This window comes from Psilocybe cubensis, chromosome 4 (assembly GCF_017499595.1).
Source record: "Psilocybe cubensis strain MGC-MH-2018 chromosome 4, whole genome shotgun sequence".
Classification (NCBI taxonomy): domain Eukaryota; kingdom Fungi; phylum Basidiomycota; class Agaricomycetes; order Agaricales; family Agrocybaceae; genus Psilocybe; species Psilocybe cubensis.
The window spans coordinates 3,003,564-3,026,355 of record NC_063002.1 but is presented as its reverse complement, the minus strand read 5'-3'; the positions used below and the strand labels follow the sequence as shown (position 1 = coordinate 3,026,355).

General features: G+C 47.5%; 8 protein-coding genes across 8 annotated transcripts; 2 read left to right on the top strand and 6 right to left on the bottom strand.

Moving 5' to 3' along the window:
• Positions 1 to 2,703: 2,703 nt before the first annotated feature.
• Positions 2,704 to 3,747, bottom strand: JR316_0005172 (Transcription factor SOX-4; the record flags this gene model as incomplete). Its single annotated transcript, XM_047890936.1, has 3 exons — positions 2,704 to 3,090; positions 3,144 to 3,619; positions 3,672 to 3,747. The coding sequence occupies 3 exons, from the start codon at positions 3,745 to 3,747 to the stop codon at positions 2,704 to 2,706; spliced, it is 939 nt and encodes a 312-aa protein (XP_047750697.1).
• A 1,205-nt stretch (positions 3,748 to 4,952) lies between these two features.
• On the bottom strand, positions 4,953 to 5,513 carry JR316_0005171 (uncharacterized protein; the record flags this gene model as incomplete). The annotated part of the gene is made up of 4 exons (XM_047890935.1): positions 4,953 to 4,991; positions 5,020 to 5,095; positions 5,148 to 5,461; positions 5,505 to 5,513. 4 exons carry the CDS (start codon positions 5,511 to 5,513, stop codon positions 4,953 to 4,955), a joined length of 438 nt encoding a protein of 145 aa, XP_047750696.1.
• A 1,817-nt stretch (positions 5,514 to 7,330) lies between these two features.
• On the bottom strand, positions 7,331 to 8,761 carry JR316_0005170 (uncharacterized protein; the record flags this gene model as incomplete). Its single annotated transcript, XM_047890934.1, has 8 exons — positions 7,331 to 7,476; positions 7,552 to 7,753; positions 7,822 to 7,983; positions 8,048 to 8,125; positions 8,183 to 8,375; positions 8,443 to 8,546; positions 8,608 to 8,683; positions 8,742 to 8,761. The coding sequence occupies 8 exons, from the start codon at positions 8,759 to 8,761 to the stop codon at positions 7,331 to 7,333; spliced, it is 981 nt and encodes a 326-aa protein (XP_047750695.1).
• A 291-nt stretch (positions 8,762 to 9,052) lies between these two features.
• JR316_0005169 (Chitin synthase, class 1) lies at positions 9,053 to 12,568 on the top strand (the record flags this gene model as incomplete). Its single annotated transcript, XM_047890933.1, has 15 exons — positions 9,053 to 9,324; positions 9,382 to 9,618; positions 9,697 to 10,087; positions 10,145 to 10,312; positions 10,369 to 10,474; positions 10,524 to 10,616; positions 10,673 to 10,858; positions 10,919 to 11,082; positions 11,139 to 11,219; positions 11,276 to 11,395; positions 11,464 to 11,582; positions 11,643 to 11,709; positions 11,763 to 11,885; positions 11,953 to 12,459; positions 12,515 to 12,568. 15 exons carry the CDS (start codon positions 9,053 to 9,055, stop codon positions 12,566 to 12,568), a joined length of 2,688 nt encoding a protein of 895 aa, XP_047750694.1.
• A 1,005-nt stretch (positions 12,569 to 13,573) lies between these two features.
• JR316_0005168 (uncharacterized protein) lies at positions 13,574 to 14,770 on the bottom strand (the record flags this gene model as incomplete). The annotated part of the gene is made up of 4 exons (XM_047890932.1): positions 13,574 to 14,050; positions 14,138 to 14,162; positions 14,283 to 14,609; positions 14,661 to 14,770. The coding sequence occupies 4 exons, from the start codon at positions 14,768 to 14,770 to the stop codon at positions 13,574 to 13,576; spliced, it is 939 nt and encodes a 312-aa protein (XP_047750693.1).
• A 305-nt stretch (positions 14,771 to 15,075) lies between these two features.
• JR316_0005167 (uncharacterized protein) lies at positions 15,076 to 15,606 on the bottom strand (the record flags this gene model as incomplete). Its single annotated transcript, XM_047890931.1, has 3 exons — positions 15,076 to 15,256; positions 15,308 to 15,394; positions 15,443 to 15,606. The coding sequence occupies 3 exons, from the start codon at positions 15,604 to 15,606 to the stop codon at positions 15,076 to 15,078; spliced, it is 432 nt and encodes a 143-aa protein (XP_047750692.1).
• Positions 15,607 to 15,799: 193 nt separating this feature from the next.
• Positions 15,800 to 16,657, top strand: JR316_0005166 (GTP-binding protein rhb1; the record flags this gene model as incomplete). Its single annotated transcript, XM_047890930.1, has 5 exons — positions 15,800 to 15,860; positions 15,910 to 16,049; positions 16,121 to 16,305; positions 16,357 to 16,463; positions 16,536 to 16,657. The coding sequence occupies 5 exons, from the start codon at positions 15,800 to 15,802 to the stop codon at positions 16,655 to 16,657; spliced, it is 615 nt and encodes a 204-aa protein (XP_047750691.1).
• Positions 16,658 to 18,043: 1,386 nt separating this feature from the next.
• Positions 18,044 to 22,376, bottom strand: JR316_0005165 (Beta-mannosidase B; the record flags this gene model as incomplete). The annotated part of the gene is made up of 19 exons (XM_047890929.1): positions 18,044 to 18,311; positions 18,576 to 19,045; positions 19,143 to 19,260; positions 19,424 to 19,579; positions 19,697 to 19,771; positions 19,844 to 19,922; positions 20,024 to 20,236; positions 20,383 to 20,476; positions 20,530 to 20,567; positions 20,685 to 20,803; positions 20,862 to 20,898; positions 20,956 to 21,088; positions 21,147 to 21,481; positions 21,547 to 21,563; positions 21,625 to 21,810; positions 21,881 to 21,900; positions 21,962 to 22,080; positions 22,133 to 22,163; positions 22,218 to 22,376. 19 exons carry the CDS (start codon positions 22,374 to 22,376, stop codon positions 18,044 to 18,046), a joined length of 2,667 nt encoding a protein of 888 aa, XP_047750690.1.
• Positions 22,377 to 22,792: the final 416 nt, after the last annotated feature.

The window sequence follows — 22,792 nt, the reverse complement described above, 5'->3', positions numbered from 1 at the left end:
CTTGAAGTGTGGCTAAAATGGAATATATCTTTCCAGATTAGGTGATTTGAACATTTATACAAAGCCTGGGCCTGAGCTATTGTCAAGATATTGCAGTACGCAAGCAATGTGACGCCATAACTCTCACAAGGTGCCTCACACACGGCGCTCCTGCTAGACCTGAGCGCTGAGCGCTGAGCGGTCATACCAGCAATCAGTCGTCACTCGTCGCAGTAACTCATGAGCACCAAGTATAGTTCCCTCCACTCTCATAGTGGTTGAAATATGTTGAGCCCTGCCGTAATCGATCGAGTGTGTATCATATGCCGTTGATAAGGACCTTAATATGGAGCATGATAAAGCCAGGTATTTTGATAGTCAAGGTATTTGTGATGCATGATGTTAATAAATACTATCAGTCTTGTTAGGAAAGGATTTATGGAGTAATATTCCTGTATGTATAATACAGCTGGGTAGATTAGTTCCATGTCACTATTAAAGCTCCAATGGAATCAAAAATTGAATGAAAAATGAGGCAAAAGAGGGATGTGATGTATTTTGGCGTACGTCAGTAGGACAGAATGGTCATGATTGGACGATCGTAGATAAACATTAGGAAAATCAGGATGAAAACAGTGAAACTCGTAAATATCGAAGCTCAAAAGAAAATAAAATGAAGAGAAACAAAGGAAAACAGAAACGAAACGGAGAGAACACAAATAAGCCAATCGTCAAGTAGTGTACTGGCAGGCGACTTATACAAGCTACGTGATGTAAAATAATGTTATTAGTATAATGGAAGTGAGAATAACCAACGGACGAACCCTGATGTGAACTCCGCGTTCATGTCCCGAGTCCCGACTCAAACATGGAGTTATCTTCAAATGTCGATGTATGGGATCAAAATATGTAGTGCCACGAAACAACGTTGACATATGTGTTTCCGACCTGTTGATAATATGAAATTACAAGGTGATGAGGATCATGGCGTCGGGCGTCGCGTTGAGTTTGCATTGGATCGGGAATGGATACGGGCGCGATATGAATTTTCGAATCTCCTGATGGTTTGTGCATATCAAGCATGAATATACTGTCTCTGAACAAACAGATACGTCAATTGACGTAGTTCTTGCAGGTAAGAAAAGGAAATAGTCAACAGTTCGTGACATCGCGCCCACTGGAGTCCGCTCTATGAATAACGATTGATCTGTATTCCAGGCGGCTTCAAATGATTTTGAGCTAGGCAGCAACTGATCTAAAGGAATAGAAGGGTCAAATTAAAGTGATACAAAACAATGAAGAGAAAATAGTTAACAATGATGGTATGTTGCGCCTTGCAAGATACCCTCAACCTTGAATCAATTGCATCAAAACCAAGTTCGATGAGGAAGAGGGTAAGGACTCACCTCTGATCAACCAATACTCTCTTCGAGCAGTCCACCCATGTTGGGCACCGCCAATCGTTTAAGCACGTCACAGAAGATTTTCATGTACCTCGCTAGCAGGGACTCCGCGCTGCTAGGCGAGTCTTACTAGTCTTTGTGCCACCTCCGGAAAAAGACAGACCGCAACTTGACGAAGGAGCACCCCATCGGGTGCCGGTCTAAGCGCCTTCGCAAGTAGGCCCGCTCCGACTAGACCCCCCTTTAAGCTAACTCCCATCCGGTGAGCGCCTAAAGAAGAAATCTAGTACCTCGTCCGTCCAGACCTCCTTGAGAACGTTGCGTCCGAGCATGTATCATGGACGTGTGAAGCAACAATTTACCCTTCACTGCCCGGAACAACTGACATCGGAGTACAACGCCTCGCGGCGGAGATCACACGTCTACCTCGCGCTACCTTGTAGTCGTTAGGCCAGACCGCGGATTGATGGGAGTGCATCGACGAAAGGTGGGAGGCCCAAAGTGTCCTGCTCTATGCCAACACCAAGCGGTGTGGTCAGGTATTACGGTTGAGAGATGGAAGAGGATACCTAGTCACCCGCCGCATGCTGTTTGTGCAGGGCGGGTATCAGATTATGTCGCCATCGTCGTCGCGTGCCTGTAGAAGGGCGGGGTATGTCTATTAGACGCCGAGCGATGTTGAGATGTTAAAAGTAATAGTATGCCGTGAGGAGGTGGTATGTTGACCGCCTTGGTTGAAGGTATATGATGGTGGTAGGAAACCAAGAAGCGATGGGGATTCTGGAGAAAAGAAGTGGGTTTTTATAGAGGAACTGGGTTGTGTGGTGTTTGTTATCTTTTGTTTTCGTTGTTCTATCGCACGTGTTGTGTGCACCTACACACACACCTCGATGTACGAGCTTCTCGAGTGGCACCTCGGCTATTCTGACATTTGGCGGGAAAATCTAGTGATAGATTACATTCGGCGAGGCTGACGATGGGAAATAACAGGAGGAACGAGTGTTTCAGCCGAACGCAAGTTAAAGGGGCTCCTCATATAATTTCCATAACGGGAATCGCAAGGCAAATGACCTTCCTAATCCGGGTATGATAGATCATCGCAGCAACGTCACCGCCGATTGCAAGCAGTGACTCGACCTTGCATTCACACCGAAGGTTCTGCTTCCAGAGAAAAAGTGATCGATATCATTCTTGATCTTTTTGTGACTTATCTGCGAATCGATATACGTGTATTATCTTATTAGTAATCCCTATCGATGTTAAGCTGGACCATCACCTATAATCTATTAACGGCAGAGTGGAAACATGGAGAGGTAGAATACTATTGCCCAAAGTTTGCAGAAAACCCCAAAACTGGGGTGGTGAGCTCTAACCATTCCATCGAGTCATCCATGAACTGTTGCATCAGACCGTCAGCCTCTGAACACACTTCAGGGAACGTGTAGTCCAGAAAACCAAGGTAAGGATTATCATATGTCAAGGGTAACGGTGTGTCGGAGAGAGGGTATGACGATGAATTTGGAGATAATAAATTGGTCGTGTCTGGTAGAGCGGCGTCCAACCCCTTATTGAACCAAGTATGCGGAAGGACAGGTAAATACGCAGGCGACGTGTTCTGCGTGTATTGCTGATACTCCTGTTGATTGGAGACGTGTTCAATATGGTCGTGGAATGGTGAAAGAGTTTCGGATCCAACTGAATGGAATACCTGCGATGTAACATAAGAAACAGGGGATAAAATTTGTACAAGTTTTCACAGACCTCGCCAATGTGGTTCCATGAAGTCGACGACGCCTCCCGTGACACCGAATTGGAGGTAGCGCGAGAGACTTTGTATTTGGATGCTTTCTTGTTGGTAGCCGTGGTCGTGTTGGGGGAGTAGACGTAGTCAGGGAACATAGCATAGTGGTGCTCTTTTTCGATAGCAGCATATTGCAAGAAAGGCTCCTTCTCCTCAACCGACATGTTTTTCCATATCTCGCCGGCCTGCTTGCTCAACTCATTCTGCTTCACATCCTTGGACTCATGCATATTGTTGATATACCATGAGCGGAAGAAAATAAAAGCATTACGAGGGCGAGGGATGTGTCCTGGTTCGCGACGACGGCTGCTTGGGCGACGAGGAGGGACGGAAAAGGACGCGTCGATACCAGAAGTACCGGAAGAGGCAAGAGAATATTGGGAAAGTGAAGGTATCGCGCCCTCGTGACCCAGCAAGCTCAAGGTAGCATCACGGTCTATGATATCATGGTCAGAGAAATAATACATCCGAAAATATCATAGGCGTACCAGCACAAGTGAACGATGAATCGTCAAAAAATTGTCCAGAGAGAGAGTTGGGTGCAACACCGAAGGAGAAAGACATTTTATCAAGTAAATGTACTCGAGAATATCAGAAGATTTTCTGAATCGTTCAATACGATGTATTGCTGCCTATACTCCCCCGCCATTCTGTGCACCTTTTGAGCCCAAACCTCCGCAAAATTTGGGTAACCACAGATGTAGCGTTGAATTTTTGCACCTCGCTATAAGAACAGCGTGTACGCCTCGAGGCATCACTACTCGCTATAATCACACCTGGTAGCCTTTTTCGACCGGGTGAAAATCAGATATCGGTTATCGATGGACACGAGGAGAGGCGTTGGGACCGCGTTAAACACGTCAAAGACAGATAAAGAAACGGTCCAGACCATTACACGTGCTGGTAGAAAAGAATTCTGATTGGTCGTTCAAAACCGTATTGAAAGAGGTTGGGATTGTTGAGGTGTAAGACAGGGAGGGGTACATTGGTCAGACAACATGGAAAAAAACAGAGAATAGTTGAATAGGAGTCGTCGATAGCCACAGAAGATTCTGAGTTACCAGTTACTAGCACACAACGAAGATGAAATTGACGGTCGAATGCTAGGTGATCCCTCGGTGAAATCATCCGCAACGCGTCCTGTCGAGTACGCGTCAGAAGCATCCACACGGCAAAATTTCTGACTGGTTGCAATTGAAGCAATAGATTCCAGAGTTCTTCCGGCCTTAGTGCAGCGCGTCACGACTTTAGCAGAGTATTCCATCGAGATGTAAACCAAGCTTCAATTTGTGAACTTGTGGAGTCAGCTTGGAAATTTTGTCGTTGTAACTGGTGAATGTTATGTGTCTGTGTGGTTCCGAAAAAGGTCAGAAAGTGCCACAGAAATAGAACGTTCTTATTTGCAGACTGGGGAGCAGATCTTCAAGCAGAATGGGCGGTGGTATGGGTGCAGTTATGATGATGAAGACCCTTGAAGACCTGAAAGTTATGGCAATACAAGTTGAAGTAAAACAATGATTCGCGTGCTGCCGTAGACCCGTCGTGTTATTTCCCATCACGTGAAGATCAAACGCGTCTTATTAGGGGCGCGTCGGATGTATCGCACAACTTGAAATAACGCTCCCTTTGCATCCTTGTTTGCAAAACATTCATTTACTTTTCCAAACTTTATATAATATCAGTGAATTTACTTCGAAATATGTGGAAAAATAGTAGTACAGCAAACAGAAAGAACGCGTTAAAAGCCTTACCATTCAATGATAATAATATCATTTCATATCAGGTGTGTCACAATCATCTCCAACTGCCTTAAATTAGTAATGTCGCAAGTCATACCTTAGTTACAAGTGTAGATCCAGAAATACAGCGCATCAACTTCATGTTGCCTTTCTCAGTGGGTACAAATACATTGCTAGAGAAAAAAAGGGGACAGGGAAACAGGCAACATCCACTTGAAGAACTACCTACGCTTAGGACCTCTTCCTTCTGTAGACAGCTCTGCAATTATATCTCCATAGTCTTCAAAACCAGGATTCCATTGTAACTCGTCTGCTCTTAGGTAACCTCTGCCTCGTTCAATGGACAAAGCCAATTCCTTCAAAATAGCCAATTCGCCTTCATCAACAGTACCATTACTACGCCAATTCGCAAGTATAGTTTCATCAAGGAGAAGTGCTTTACGCCCTGCAAAGAACAGAGCGTCACCACCGCCTAGATCGACGAACCTCCGGAGAATGGAGCACAGCCGCTTGTGCGGATAGCGCTCGTCCTTCCAAGCCTACTGCTGACATTCTTGACTGCAATAGGGGGTAATAACACACGCTTTGCATCGTCGAAAGCTGTTATCCACTTGTCTCATCGAATTGAGGAATACTTCGGCAGAGCATCGCAAGTCGTCGTGGAGAGATCGAATTATAGATATTGCCGCCTTTAGCGGAGGTTTCTGGGATAATTGTAGGCGGACGTCCTGTGCATTGATTTCCTAGAACAGGGGGTGAACAGGAATGGAGGTTCCGTGAGGCATGTGTATATACACCAAAGCATATATCTCACGTCCCATGAAAGCTAGATTGGTCTAATTTTTTACTGGAAGCTGTGCAGCTTCCAAGTACGGTGTGAGTTACTGAGCAAGGTATAATAGCATGGAGCAGAGCTGTCTGGCTTTGACCTTGCAGCCACGGAATAAGGCCGCTTTGAGGTCATACGGAATAGTATCGTCGAGGATATGAAAGGCCCCTATAGTAGTTTCAGTTAAATGAAAACAGATTTTATGAATAGTCATGTAAGCAGGTATTGGCTGTCGTTGAAGAGATAAATCGATCATCGTATGCTAGACATCCACCACATAATATGAAGGAAAGTGGTGTCGGCAATGCGGTATTTGATAAAGCTCGGTGCGGAAAGCGATTGGGTAACCTCGAGAATGAGTGTCATAGCCCAGGCAATGAGACTATCAGGCACGAATCGGTACAGTTGCTGTAGGCTTTGCACCAAGTTATCTGGACCGAATGGCATGATATTCGTTAGACGGACAGGCCAGAAGGTCGCGGTACCCTTTGACATTGACCGAACGCTGGCCGTGTCCAGGAGGGGAAATGTCAACTCATTTATCAGAATCAAGTAAATTGCACAACAGGCCTTCGTGTACGTTCTCGAAGCACTGGCACCGCTAGATGTCCTGCCATTCAAGTCCATTCTGTGATAGTAGCCTGACGTCTCATTTTGACCTATTTCGTGATAGGCTAATAACTGTGCAGGTGTGTGGTCGCGGTCATTATCACATCGGCAGACCGATATCGAATGAGTAGTTTCTTCATCTGCTTGTCCGTGCGCTCTGTCAGAAGGAATGAGAGGAGTCCATCCCAGAGTTCAGCTTTGCACTTGAAAGCTGATTTTGTGGCAGTATGATGAGGCCCCAACTTGAATACTGTTCTCTCGGACTCGATGCATCTAGATTGAAAATGCACCAGAGAGGCACACTGCGCAGTGACGAGGATTCTGAATGTCGCGGATCGATGAAAGGAAGAATGTGAAGTTCAGCTGTAGCTTCACCAGCGCAGCTCATGGTTTTTCGGATATCTATAATTAAGCACACTTTCAATTTTAATGACTCTTTGACTGACTGGTTACCAATTTAATTTTATCATCTGCCATCTACTGTGGATGTGTTGAAGCACCCTCACTTTGTATTTTACAGTGGGGTCATCCTTGTGATACCCGATGTAGTCTCATCGTTCTAATTCTGAATAACAATTCGTGCTGAAATTTTGAGGAATAAAGTGATGAAATGTGAGCTTATCGAGTTTCAGCGATTATCATCTTCTAAATGAATCAGTACGACAGGTAATTTAAGGGCCCCAGTGTCCGAGGTAGCAGTAGATCACTGTCGTTGAGGGGAACATGACAACAATTCCTCGATTGATTGTTCTTTCAACGATGACACGTTCTAACCATCAATTAAAAAGATAGGTGATCATCTCACTGAAGATGATGCGCCATAGCACGAGTTCAGAGTGAAAGAGCACTGTGTTAAAAGTTGATAGATCAGGGGACTTGGTCAAAAACGAGTGCATGATGGGCGACGCAGTCAAGGAAGATTGATACTTTCAATCATGATTTGACGGTGTCAGAGAATTCAAAACTCGGTTTAAAGTTTGCTTCCAGGAACGCGCCGAATAGAGAATCCCAGACGAGGGAAATGGCAGCGCACAAGGCCTGCTGATCCCTTGACCTCCAGTGTGATCTCTTCACGGCTCAAAGCAACAAGTTTTCCAATGGTCGGGAAATTACGTCCTACGGAAAAGAGTGCCATGACGTGAGGATTAGATGATAATCAAACATTGTCGGCATCATAGAAAACCGACATACCCGTATCTTCAGGTGCGACCTGCACGGTGTCCTCAAGAGAGACACACAGACGTGACGCCTCGGTGGCATCGAAGCCTACAACATTGTATGGTTCGTAGGCTGCAGACACAATTTTGTTCGCCGCTTCGGTTCCGCTAAGCTTTGTTGGTGGGCTTTGTGATTTACGTTCTTTCTTTATTTGAGCGGAAAGCCGATCGAGCCACTGTGAGGTTGTTAGACGGCGCATGTTTAATGGTTGTTTCAAAGTAGATAATTAGGTATTGTACTGACTTGCATAGTGAGCGGAATTCGCGAGGCGTCGAAAAGCTGTTCAGTTCCCTTGAACGACCGCGCCCAGTTGAAAATAAAGTGAACTGAAACATCGGCAAGACTGGGTGTGACGGTGTTGAATAACCATTGCCGAGAATCACTAAGTTGTTGTTCAATAAGCAACTGTTTAATTTGAAAATATGCTAGCGCTTAGAATTAGTCTCTTTCATACAGTACAATGACTTACTAAATGTGAGGAAATTACACTTTGAGCGTTGGGCACGTTCGCTGCTAAAGCTTTGGTGTTGATAGGCGAACCTGCAAACTTTTTGTCGATCAGTCAACTTGCGCCGGACTGATATAGACAAATGATGATGCTAACCTCACTACGATCTTTGAGAAATGCAGCAGGTAGCTTGTCCCATGGTATCAAGTTTGTCGCAGGAGGAAATAAAGCGGATTCTGCATAATACTTGGAGAACGCCTTAATGACGCCTGCCCCCGCACTCTCTGGGAGGAGTGTGGGATGACCATTTGAAGTGGGGAAGCGTCGTTCTAGCGCAGATACGATGAGACTAGATGTAATGGAGTAAAATTAGAAATGATGAACAGGTGTTGACATTACGAAGAGATGTAACGAGCCTTGTATCACAGTAAACATCGTTTCCAATGGCAAGAATAGGTATGCGGCGGTAGACGATGCCTAGTTGGTCCGTAATTTCGGGGCGAGGTAGCATCGGGGATATCTTGTTGAGAACACAAGAAGATACATGACAATACATACATGAGATGTGGAGCAGGACTTACATCAACCTTCTCATACTTAATTCTCCTAAGAGCTAGAACATTGTCAATTTTGTGAGAGAAAGGGGAAGAGTCATAGCTTGAGCAAGGGGAATGTAAGCCGCGCTGAGACTTGGCAAAGAAGGCAAGCGACTGACCGATAGAGTATGACGGACATTTTTGGTGGGCTATACAAGGGGTAGCCCGCAGTACTTATAGCGGGCAGTGGGTGCTGACCGGCAAAGGAAGAGCCTGTAGTTCGGACATGTGAATGGGAGTTGCAGGCTGCAAGTGAGCGGTGTGACCAAAATAGCCACTGGGGCTGTTCGGAGCCTGATCGACTCCGTGAGAAAATGAGCGCGGCATCACGTGACGACATTGCCTTCAGGTTGCCACTTGCCGTCTCAACGGTCAAAAGCGTTCCTCCAGCAGTGCTGTCAACGCCTCCTCTTCTCCTTTCCGCTCTATCATGGACAACAATCCCTCCCTGTCCTCCAGAAACACCAGGAATGAACCATATGACGATCCTTTTTCTGACCATTCTCGCCTCCAGGCTCCCTATCGGGGCCCTGACCCTCTCTCCCAGGCGGATGGGCGTTCCCTGACCTCGCGCCCTTACGGAAGCTCGACCAGCCTGGCTCAAGATCCCCAGAATGAGATGTACGATGACGACGAATATGTCGAAAAGTTGCCTTTGAACGTTGGCCAGGGTTTTGCTGGTGGATTCTACCCCCCTCCACAGTGAGCATTAAATTAAAGATGAAAGACATCATCATATGTAATTTGTATTGCGACTAGGCCTGTAGACCCCAATAGTTTTGGTGATCCATATGCGGATGGAAGACCCATGTCCGTCGTTTCTACCTCTACAAATGGCATGGACAATGCCTGGAGACGGAGGCAAACCATCAAGCGTGGCGTGACCCGCAAGGTAAAGCTCACCAATGGAAACTTCATTGCGGAATATCCTGTCCCTACACCTGTCTACTCTGCTATCGAGGCAAAATACAAGTCCGCGAATACGACGGAATTCTCGTAAGTTATTTTCGATTTTTCATTAACTGTCGCTCGTCTATTTTTTCAACTCTAATTTCGTGTTCTGCCACTGCATAGACACATGCGATACACCGCCGCCACGTGCGACCCTGATGAGTTCAACGAAGCAAATGGCTGGTCCCTGCGCACAAAGATGTACAATCGCCAAACCGAGCTGTTAATTGCGGTGACGTCATATAACGAAGACAAAACCCTGTATGCCAGAACCCTGCATGGTGTCATGCTCAACATCCGTGACATCTGCAAAACAAAGCAATCAAAGTTTTGGCGAAGTCACACAGAAGACGGCAACCCTGCATGGCAAAAGATTACTGTCGCTCTTATCGTCGATGGGCTGGAACCTATGGACAAGAGTGTACTGGATGTCCTGGCTACTGTCGGTGTCTACCAAGATGGTGTCATGAAGAAACAAGTCGATGAAAAAGACACGGTCGCTCATATTTTTGAGGTTGGTTGCCTTTTTCTATATCGAGTTTTCTCCTGTTAAATTTCTCCTTTTTTCCAGTATACCACCCAGCTATCCGTAGACGCTACACCACAGCTTGTCCTTCCTCAAGCAAACGATGGCAACAACCTCGTTCCTGTGCAAATTATCTTCATTCTGAAAGCCAAGAATCAGAAAAAGATCAACTCGCATCGTTGGCTTTTTAACGCCGTCGGTAAAATGCTCCAGGTCAGTATCAAATCGTGATCCAAACGCCCTTCTGACTGACTCTTATGTGAATCCAGCCTGAGGTTTGTGTTCTCATTGACGCAGGTACCAAGCCCGGTCACAAGTCCATCTTCTATCTTTGGGAAGCATTTTACAACGACCCTAATCTCGGAGGATGCTGTGGTAAGCATTACACACCGATTTTCATGCCGATTTCCCTAAATTGCATTAGGTGAAATTCACGCCATGATCAAGGGTGGCAAAAAACTTCTCAATCCTCTCGTCGCTGCTCAAAACTTTGAGTACAAAATGTCCAATATTCTGGGTGAGATCTATCTATCTATATAGGACCATCGCGTACTGATAGTTTCGATTCCACAGACAAACCGCTGGAGAGTAGCTTTGGCTACGTCTCAGTGCTGCCCGGTGCATTCTCAGCATACCGATTCCGTGCCATTTTGGGAAGGCCACTCGAACAGTACTTCCATGGTGACCACTCGCTCGCTGATCGCCTTGGGCAGAAGGGTATATATGGGATGAATATTTTCACTAAAAACATGTTTTTGGGTATGCTAAGATGCTGGGCTTAACTTTTCTAGTGGTTGATTGATTCTTTTTTCTCTATAGCCGAGGATCGTATTCTTTGCTTTGAGCTTGTCGCAAAGGCTGGAGAGCGCTGGACGCTTACTTATGTCAAGCCAAGCAAGGCCGAAACGGATGTTCCAGAAACTGCAGTCGAACTCATCGGCCAACGTCGACGATGGTTGAATGGATCTTTTGCAGCTTCAGTCGTAAGTTTGCTCATTTAGTGTCTTAAAAATGCATGTTAATGGGTCGATGGGGATAGTACGCTCTCGTCCACTTCTTCTCCTTTTACAAGTCTGGTCACGGGCCTCTTCGAATGGTCGCGCTGCATATCCAAGCCTTGGTACGTTCACTCCTTCCGAAACATTTAAAGTATTGCAGCTAACTAATGGGGCGCAGTACAACGTTTTCTCACTCGTCTTTTCATGGTTCGCATTGGCCAATCTCTGGTTAACATTCAGCATCATCATCGATCTGCTCCCGGCGCAAAAAATCTATCTTTTTGGGAATTTGGTCATCGTACGTCATGGGTGGCCCTTTTTTACCTCACTTTTTCAATTACTTACGTATATCCCCATTCTCGATAGACTCATTGGGTTAATTTGGCGTTCAAGTGGATATACCTGTCGTTCCTCGCGCTGCAGTTCATCTTGGCTCTGGGTAATCGGCCGAAGGGTGAACGAGTTCCGTATGCTGTCACTTTATGGTTTGTGTCCTTCTGAAGTACTTCGTGTCGTTGTGTGTTTACACTTCTTTTTTCTTCAAGGGTCTATGCGTTCCTCGCTGTTTATCTGCTTGTCTGCTCTGTCTGGTTGACGGTGTTGTCCTTCAAAGTGCGCAATGATGAATTTTTTTGACAGATTTACAGCTTAACAGAGGTTTGTAGCAACTTCCTTCTCAAATTCAAGGAAAATCCTTCCAGGATGCCGTGTTTAACACAACTTTGGGACCTTTATCGGCTGCGATCGTGTCAACGTTTGGTATATACATCATCGCGTCGTTCCTCTACGTAAGTCTCACTATTGTTAACCTGCCCTCGACAAAGGCAAAACTGACGCTGTAATTTTGCAACACAGCGTGATCCCTGGCACATGTTCTCTAGTTTCCTTCAATATCTGTGTCTCGCTCCCAGTTTCACGAATGTGCTGAACGTTTATGCGTTTTGCAATCTGCACGATGTTTCGTGGGGGACTAAGGGAAGCGATAAAGCGGAAGCACTCCCCTCTGTCTCATCATCGAAGAACAAAGACACGGACGTCGCCGTCGTCGAAGACCAGACACAAGCACAGGCCGACGTGGACGCTGCATTCAAAGAGACAGTCACCCGAGCAATCACGAAGATCAATAAGAAGGAGGTACCCGAAAAACCGACGTTGGATGATCAGAACAAGACGTTCCGCACGCGCCTTGTTGCGGTGTGGATGCTGACGAATGCGACGCTTGCGATTGCGATTGAGAATATTAATAGTGTGCCGAGTCAGGATTTGGAGAAGGATGAGCAGGCGCTGGCGAAGAAGCAGAGCACGTATTTTGCGTTTATTTTGTATTCGACGTTTGGGCTTAGCGCGGTTAGGTTTGCTGGGGTATGTGACTTTTTTTTTTCTCTTTTTCTGATGGGCAGCTGACTGGGCTTTTTAGTGTTTGTATTACTTCTTGAAGAGGAACCTGTTCAGATGGTTCCGCCGGAACTGAACGTTGAAGGTTCAGCTATCAATACCACCTCACCACGCCCTTGATCACCTGAATGTGAATGTGAATGCGAATGCGAATGGGGGGTATAAATCATAAATCACAAACCTATTCAAACACCTAATTCCCTCGGTCTAGCTTTGCACCCCGACCCGTACCCCTACCCCTCCAACGCGTTTTTCATTACCGCTGTGCGCCGACTTACGTCGGAACGGGGGTTCTCGTCGTTTTTCTTTTTGAGACCAGAGACCAGAGACTGTTTTTTGCACGGAGAACAGGACATCGCTGTTTTACTTATATCTTGACAAGACATCTTGATCTGCTCCCTTGATTTAAATTTCTTGCACCCATTGCTTGTTTGCTTGTTTGCTTGTTGTGTATATATTGTTTTTTTTTTCACTTTCTTTCTTTATATCCCTGGCCGGCTGTGGTTTTTTTTTTTTTGGACACACTGCATGACGGACGGACTTGTGTATCTCGATCTCATCTCATCCTCATCTCATCTTATATGTTGGGACTCTTGTTTTTCTCTTTTTTTCTTGTTTTAATTTCACGAATTACGTATCTCCCGCCCCCCTTCCCCCACGCTCCCAACATATCATATATCACATCGTATATATCACATATCACATCACATCAACATCGTACAGTTACACGTACAGTTACACGTACATACGTATACTATCATACATGTCCATTCATACTCATATTACCAGGCTTATATCACGACGCGTCTACGCTTTACGCTCTACCTTTTGCCATCTACCCTCAGTATCCCTAACCCCGAACCTGAATCCGAATTTGAATCTGAAGTTGAATCCGAATCCATTATATTTTGTAGAAAAGAAATATAGATAGCGGATAGTGATACTCCGTTTTGTCCCTGGTGTGTAACTGTATGTATGTATGTACGTATGTACGTACATACCCAAAAGCAAGCCACAAGCCTAGCTAGCTAGCTTAATTGAGTTTAACTTAAAAAATTGATAAACTGAACCGCTCTACCTTCTACGAATACATCCCAGCGAATTGACTTCTATCCTCCTCCTCCCTTTCCTCCTCCTCGTCCCTATTGTGTGCGCTGCGCCGGAGCTGCGCCTGCATCTCGCGCTGCATGTGTGTGATCCATGCTGCGAGAGCTGGGTTGTCGTTGTCGTCGTCGTTGGTGGGGATGGGGATGGGGATGGGGATGGGGATGGGGATTTGGGTGAGGTTGAGGTTGAGGGATTGGATGTAGGAGTTGAGGTCGATGTTGGTGCGGTCGTCGATGTTGATGGTGTTGGTGTTGGTGGGGTTTGTGGTGGAGGTCGAGGTGGAACTGGAGGTCGAGGTCGAGGGCTGATGTGGAGGTGGAGGTGGAGGAGACTGTGTATCTGTATTTGACTGGGTGCTAGCGCCAGTGGGTGCTGGTTCGGGTTCGGGTTCGGGTTCGGGTTCGGGTTCGGGTTCGACGAGGCGCTTGCGGCACATTGGACAGGAATCGTGCTGTATATATTGTGAGAGAGGAGGGGAGGGGATCAGACGCGTCCATTACTGTTAGATTTTGATTCAGAGCTAGGAAGGAGCACGTACGCCTTCGATTATCCACTTTGATATGCTATTTCGTGGGTTTTTTCAGTTAGTGCATCGTAAGCAAATATTTTGTAAAATGAAAAAGAAAGAGAAAGAGAAAGAGCCAGGGAAAGAGAAAGACTTGAAGCTTGAACGTCGCACTCACTCGCGCCGACAGAAAATATGGCCACACTGCCACGGCCTATCGAGCTTCGTCACACCGAGCTCTTCGACGGGGTGCGCAGGCGAGTCCATTGCGTGCGCTGTCTCCTCCTCGGCTAGGATGGCGAGGTACGGCGTCATGCATATCGGGCACGAGGAGTCTGTTGCGGGGGTGCAGTGCAGGTGCGGCGCCGTGTAAGGGTAAAAAGAGGTCAAGTTGGCATCATGTAAAGACTTGGGGTTCGTAAGGGGACGTTTACCTTTCTCCCCGAGCTCGACCAGACGGGGTTCGGTGAGATTGGGCAGGGCGTCGATGAGCTGGGTCACTTGTCTGTTTATGCGTCGCTTTATCTGAGCCGTGCGCTGTGAGACGCGTACTTACTGTGTGGAGAGCTGGCCGGCTGGTACGAGGTCGTTGATAGACGCTAGAAAGCGCCTGACGCCGTCTATCATAGAGCCCCATTGCAGCGGGGAGAGGTTCTCGTGTTCCATTGTGCTAGGTTAGATGAGAGGTGACGCGGCAGAGAGGACGACGCGTCGCAAGATAGATAGATAGTGTAATAATAAATAGTCGTGGGAAATTGATCCCGGTTTCGTTAATTGCAAAGTAGTGTTACAAACGGACGTTTACACAAAGACAAAGACAGGACACGAGACAAAGGAACAAAGGAGAATAAGCATAAGTAAAAAGGCGAACGAACGAGGTTGTGGGTTGTGGATTGTGGTACGTGTTTCGAATGAGAGAGAGAGAGTGTGTGTGTGTGTGTGGACCAGCACAAATGTTGATATGATCGGTTCTAGAACGGATTCTCATCGTCGTCTACTTGCATTGCGATCTTGGAGGAGGTGGTGGTTGGGGCAGCGGCGGTGGCGGTGGGGTCTGATGAGGGTGCCTTTTCTGCGGAATCCTCGTCGTCGTCGTCGCTCGATTGGTCGTTCTCTCTGGCGGGGGAGAAGAGCTGCACGGGTTTGGTTGATCTAACGAGGCCATCTCAGTATACGGCAGGACAAGATGCAGAGAGAACGGACTTGTTAAAGTGTTTCTTCTTTGCGGCATTGAGCTTTTGTGTGACGGGGGTCATGAGGTTGTCTGTGGGAGAGATAAAGGCGGGGTTGCTGGGAGAGTGGTGAGCAAGGCGTAAGGAGCAGGAGAGTGGCACTCACTGTGTCTTTGCCATCTTCTTTGCGAGGAGAGCTTTGGCGCCCATGCCCGGAGCCTGGTTTGCGACAGAGCCAAGGGGCGCCTGTGGAACGACGATCTGGGCAGCCTGTGAGGGGTTGTGGAGGGGCTGGATGGGAGAGTCGTTGGGGGTGGAAGTGGCGGACATTTGTGGATTGTTGCAAGTTGGTATTCGAGTTGAAAATTACTGGATACAGCAGGAGATGAACGCCCACGTGACCGGACCGTTTAGACAGGTAGACGTAACAAAGGCGCGGATTCATTAAAGATCAGATGGCCAACTCTGCAGCGTGTCAGGTTCCTATATAGCTCTCTTGTTTTTCTCTCTGCTATCACCCCAAATGCCTCCCTCGGCTGTACCCAAAAGGCGAAAGATTGTTGTTCTTGGTTCTCGTTCCGTCGGTCAGTCTCTGTGCTCTCTGTTCTGTCACTGCCTCACCATCATGTCCAGGCAAGTCCTCGCTTGTCGTCCAGTTCATCGAGAACCACTTTGTCGACGCATACTACCCCACCATCGAGTCTATCTTTCAAAAGACTCTCAAGTACAACGGCGTCGAATTTGAATGCGAGATCATCGACACCGCCGGCCAGGCATGTCACAGCCCTCTCCTCCCTCCGTGCTACCCATTCGTATGCTCACCACCACCCCCTCCCTCCCACAGGATGAATTTTCAATCTTCAACTCCAAACACGCTATAGGCATCCACGGCTACGTCCTCGTCTACTCCGTTGCCTCGCGCAACTCGTTCAACATGGTCCAGACCGTGTACGACAAGATCATAGACTTCTGCGGCACGCAGGACGTGCCCTGCGTCATCGTCGGCTCAAAGACCGACCTGCAGTCCAGGTGAGCTTGGCTCCCCCGCACCCGTGGATGCTTGTGTGACCGACCCCGTAGCTCTCCCGTTCCCAGCCGCCAGGTCGAACCCAGCGAGGGCGAGCGCCTCGCTCAGCAGAACCACGCCGCTTGGGTTGAAACGAGCGCCAAGAACAACACCAACGTTGGTCAGTTTTTTTTTTTTACTCTTCTCCCGTTTTTTCGCGCTTTTTGGAATTGTTAATTTTGTTGGCGTGTAGACCAAGTTTTCGAACTGTGTCTCGCTGAAATTGAGAAACGATCCGAGCGGAACCTCCTCGTGCCCCCATCTTCAACAACAGCCGCTACTAAAGACAAGGGCTACAGCTGCTGCATTATGTAGGCAGGCTTGGCACAGTCATCGTTTTTTTTTCTTTCTTTCTCCTTCTCCTGGGATATATGGGTTAATTCATCGGTGTAAACTCGTCGTTATTGTCGTCGTCCTTGTCCTTGTCCTTGTCTTTGTCCTTGTCGTTATCCTTGTTGCTGTTGTTGCTGCTGTTGTTGCTGCTGTTGTTGTTGTTTTCGCTTTCAGTCATTGTTCAGTTATATCCTCGGGCTTTTTTGTTTTTGATTTTTGTTCTCCTCTTCTCTCCCTGCATCTCGCTGGCTCTCCGTGGGTCTGTACAATAATCCACATCTCATCCATACATCGGTCTCTTTCTCTTTTCCTTTTTCTTTTTTTGTTTTCCCAACCCCCTTGTTTTTCCCCGTTTCATGTTTTTTTCCGGTCAATTAAATTAAATCACCACGCACCCACGCACTCGCCCACTTAAACCCAGTCCCCACCTTCAACCCCATACACGCACGCACGCACCCCTTGAACTTCGTTATGCTATATATTACCCCGCTTTTCTTTTCACATATACCGTAATTAATACCACGCCTGTCAATGTCGATGGTCATGATTCATCTAGATCTTCCGTAACTGTATCCGTATCCGTATCCTGCCCTATCCCTATCGGCATTCGTGTTCGTAAAATACTGCCGCTGCCGCTGCCTGCTGCCCTTGCCCTTGCCATTGTCTTGTCGAGGTCCGGCTATGGCTATAGCTATAGGCCAGGGTGTATACATAGTACACATGCACACCGGTACCCTTGCCTTGTCTGAATATCCTTTGGCCTATCATACGCTTCCGATTTGGCTTTTCTTGCCATTCATTTTTCATGTTTGCGGTATAATTACTATATACTATGTTCTTATTTGCCCCTACCCCAGTAGGTACCACTAGTAGTAGTACTAAGTAATGTATTACTTACGTATAGACATGCATAGTCATATCTATGGATATATAAATAATTAGACCATATCCATAGATAGATTTCAAGAGCCAAGCCAAGAGAATCGAGGATCGAGGATCGAGGCGTTACGAGAATGTTCAATACGACGGCTCTGGTTCGCTCAAGGTTTCCTGGGCTGGGAAGTAACTAGTAACTCTTTGAGCAGTTTGGTATGCTATAAATAAATAAATGATAATCCGCCGGATCTTATCCTCAAGCGCAAGCTAGCTGGTTGGCTGGATGGCACACGAGAACGAGAACGAAAACGAAAGTGACACGATACTGGTATATTTTGATTCTCATTTCGATTTTGATTTTTATTACTGCACTGCACAGAGCAGTGCAGTGCACAGTCGTAGTGCACAGGACACAATCACGCAGCTAGTCACCAGGTCCAGGTCCATCGCGCGCCTATTGAAGCTGAGAAGAGAGAGAGAGACAAATGACCTTTACGCGCTCCCGTCACCCAGGAACCGCATTTTCACGGGACGTCCCTTGAGCCCTTTCGCGATGACCGTCTGCGGGTCGTCCGGGACGAGGTCGATCGCCTGGTCGCTCCATCTCACCTTGTCCCCAGCATCGACATCGACGTCGAGTACAATGCCCTTGACGGGTATCCTCGTAGACAGCACGACGCTCTCCCCGTCCGTGCCTACGACGGCTTTGAGCCCGAGCGCGTCGACGGGCGGAAAGTGGATGTACTTGAATGGTTCTGGCCTGTGAGTAAAGCGTGCAGTTAGCATCCCCGCGAACATCGAACGAAGGCATAATCGTAATCAGGAACTTGATATGATGAAGAGGCCGTTTAATGTTAATGGTTAATTTCCGAGGGGTATCAGCACCCGTCTCCTCTCCTCTTCTCTTCTCTTCTTTTTCGCTCGGAGCTCAAAGTGTCCGAGCAGGAGAGCACGGGAAAGAGCACGGGATACACAGTTCATGACCAGAGTGGGGAAGAAAAAAAAGGAAAATTATTCTACTCACCAATTCGAATAACGGCACAGCACGGTCCCATGGTCCTCAGCATCCAGCAAGCGCGCAGAAACCACAATCGGCTTCGGCACCTCCGCCCTACTCCTCCTCTCCGGCTGACCCGGCAACACCCCTTTCCAAAGCTCCGTGCTCGCGTTCGCGCGCAGCACAACCCCGCGCACCTCCCTGCTCCTGCTCTCCCTCCACGTGCTATCCTCCGAGTCCAAGTCCAAGTTGAAGCACGTCACCTCGAGCACAGCGGATTTGTCCGCTAGTGTGCTGTTCGTGCCCCATACCTCGAGCTCGGTCGTGAGTGTGAACTCGGCGGCGGAGCGGGTGGGGTCGAGGAGCGTCTGTTTCTCTTTTCGTGTCATTCCGACTGTGTAGGGACGCAGCTCGCGCGCGACGCTGAAGTACGCCGGCTTGGGCCTGAGGAAGTAGTCCACGATCGCCCACGAAGTCACCGGCCAGCAGTCGTTGATCTAAAACATACATAGTGTGTGTGTGAGAGAGAGAGAGAGATACCGTCATTTGTAAGGCTACGAAGATTGAGAATGGGTGGGTGAGAGCTTAACTGACCTGCCAGACCAATGCACCCGCGGTGTACTCCCGCCCTCTCCCGGCCCAGTTGCGGCGCCAGAGGCGGTACGCGGACGCGAGCACCTCCGCTTGCATAATCTGCGTGTAGTACACATAACTGCGCACACATTGCGTCTCTGTGTCAGAAGGACGGCTGAAATCTCGCCTAGCGAGAAGAAAAGGCACTGTACCTCTCCATATCAAACGCGTGCTTGAAGTTCTCCATCAGATACAGCTGTATGTTCCCAAATAGAAAGAAAAAGTTAGTACACATGACATACCAGGAGGCAGCGAGGGAGCAGATACGCTCTCGCTTCACATCGAGAGTATCCACGGCCCTCAGCTGACTTTCCTCCCCACCTCCCAAAAAAAAAAGTGAAACGCGCACCTCTAACCGCCGTTCGAATCCATCTGCCTTATTGTGATTATTATTAGTTCTAAAAATAGAACCATCGATCAGTATATATTAGGGGTCAAAGTGTGTACCGCACCGGGCACAGCGATTTGAATTGATTTTGTTTGCTTTTTCGGTTGGTAGATTTTCTGCAACTTACCTGGATTGAGGGTACCGTTCGGATTTGTCGCCTCCCAGCCAATAGTCCACGGTACGGATGTCCGGGTATCCTTGCCTAGATTAATTTTAGTCTGCCGTGTTTTTTTTTTCGCGGTGGTGAGGGTCATGAATTGCGAGTAGGACTCACATCCCGAATTCCGAAACGAAGCGACCGGCCAGGATGTCCCAGTTATGCCACGGCTCCTGCGTCCCATGCCACACATTCCCTGCAATATGCACATCAACTCCGTGTCAGCTCATACACCAATTCGTGTTAAACCATTCACCCGATGATTCAACAAAAAAAATAAAGAAATAAAGTACATACACTGGTGCAGATCGCCCAACGTTCTATCAGTCGTCGGCTTGCCTTGGCCACTGTATGGCGATGCCCGGTGATAATGGATGTTCGAGTACTCCCCGACCACAGACGGGAGCACGCGTTCGTAGATGTACCGCGCTGGGAAGTTGGTCTTGCGGAAATCGGACGTCTCGTCCGAGTAATCGAGCTCGAGGTTCAAGGATTCGGCAATTTGGTAGTCTGGATGCGTTTTTTTTTGTATTAGCTTCTGAGTAGAGCTATACGGTGGAGGTAAATGAAACCTTCGTTATTTCCGGCTGCGCGTGAAAAGGGTTAGTAAAACGTTTTTTAAGTTTCGTGTGGTACACAGTGGTTGTGTCACATACCGAATATCACGATTGAGGGGTGGTGCCTCAGGCGCTTAACGTTTTGGATGGCTTCTTCGCGAACAGATTCGACGAAAGAATCATATGCTGGGTACTAAAAACACAAGTTTAAGCCAAGTCGCTAAACATGAGCCTGAAAATGCTAACCTGGCCGCATCCAAACATAAAGTCCTGCCAGACCAAAACTGGAGGATAACATCAGCGCTGAAAAAGAACCACGACTTTTCGCATCGACTGACTTCCAAGTTCTGGACATGTGTTCAGCTATCTAAACAAATAAGGAGAGTAATACACAAACGCACCGTCACAGATGCTATAAAAATCGTCGTATTCATAGATGCCACCACCCCAGACTCGTATCATATTTTGATTGCCGTCGACCAGGAGCTGAAGCCATGCCCTGTACCTGTCTGCATTCATTCTGTGCATAAAAGTAAGCCTACTCATAATCTAAACTGGAAGTGGATAATAAAACATACGTTGTCAAAAAGGAATCTGCTGGAATCCAATTGGAACCTAGCAAAGGGAGGAGCAGTGAACATCTTGCTATGCACGGGCGCTTAAGGGCCATACCACCGCAGAAAATTCGAATATTGTTTATCTCGAAAAGGAATGAGAGCCCTTCTTGGTCGATAAGTTTTTCCTGGACCACAAGAGCGCGTCTGAATGCTATTTTTTCGAGCTTTGAATCGAGTACATTCCCATTCTAGATATTTTTAAGTCAGACGCTGTAACTGCTAATGCCCCAAAAAAACAAAACTCACCGCATCAGTTAATTCTACTTCAACGGTGTACAACGGTTGCGCGCCATATCCCACAGGATACCATAGCTGTAACTGACCCGCACCCCACTCAAAGGATACCTTAGCATGTCCTGTAACAATCGGTATCTTATTCGACGACGCCTCGACCTTCCCATCCGGACTCTTCAGCACAAACGAGGCGAAGCCAGGAGATTCTTCAGAGAATGTGAGTGTGGCCGAGAGTTTGACCTCGAGCGTCTCGGAAACTTCGCTCCTGACATCGAGATCCGTGATGCGCGTTTGATAAGTCTCGAGGGCGATAGGCTTCCATGGGCCGACGGTCATCAGTACCGGGCCTGGAAGAGTCGTCTTTGGTATTAGAAACCTATTTCAGATTGTGGGGTCGAAAAGATACTCTTACCCCAATCCCAACCATAGCTATAATTAAAAGAGGACTTTGTAAAAATAAGTGGGAGGTGAGAGGGTACATAGGACGTACTTGTACTGCGCCTTTCGAACGTGAAGCCGGCTCGAATCTCCGTTCCACAGAGCCAGCTTTCCGTGCTCTTCCTCGATGGCCCTCCCTTTACGGAACGCGCTTTCAAAGGATATAATCAACTCATTGGATCCCGGCTTGAGCTTCGATTTGACCGGTACACGGTACGATATAAACTGGTTGCTCGATCTGAGAAAAGACAAGATAAGATGGCGGCTACTAGCGGCCCGCGCATATAAAGTATTTGAAGGAGACGCACTCAAGGATCACTTCGTCGTTCTATCAAACAGCGCAATTAAGATCCTGGTGTTCTTTTACCAACGCCGGTTGGGTAACGCACCAATTTCACAGTAGCAAAGGTATCGAGACCTTCGAATAGCAGATCGACATTCGGAGATGCGAGCTCGCCATCTGTAACATGTAAATCGGTCTTGAACGCCCACTCGGCCTCTCCTACCCCTATGTACACCATGAGTTCACAATCACAGCCTTGCTCGTGTACGCAGCTTACATTGAACGTCCCATTCATGGAGCCCGATGAACTATTCGCAGTCGTCAGTGAAGCCAATGGAAGGAGAGCGCAGATCGGAACACACGGGATCCGGAATGAGCTTTTGTTTTATGAGCTCAACGTGAACAGTCGTTGGGAACGACGATACTTGCAGCCATTCCTTTACTTTTCTCTCTGTAGCACCTTGCTGCACCTGCGTGAAAAGCCAATCGCTGATCGGTCTGGACTTGGAAGAGGCAGTCATATTCAGCAGTACAAGACACTCGGGAAGAGCTAAAGCACAGAAGACAGAGAATGGTGAGATCTATAAAGCAAGAAAGCACACGGCTGAGGAGATGTGCGTAGCGTTCAGAACAGATCAGGTGAACACGCCAGAAGAACAAGCGGAAGGAGATTAGATATTGCGGGCACACCTCCGACAATTCTCCGCTCGTATAATCATGTTCATGTCCTCATTAATTATTCGATTCTTTGAACTACCGCCCTTCCGTGAGAAACAGTAACGAAAGAACAACATTATTCACAGTATATAGCGGTACCCCTTTCCACTTGAACCTTGCTCTGCCTCTAGAATCTCTGCTTGGCGGTTCAGCCAACTCAGTTGTAAGCAGAACACCAGACACATTGCTATGCTTAGGATGCTCGTCAACGCGCAGATTG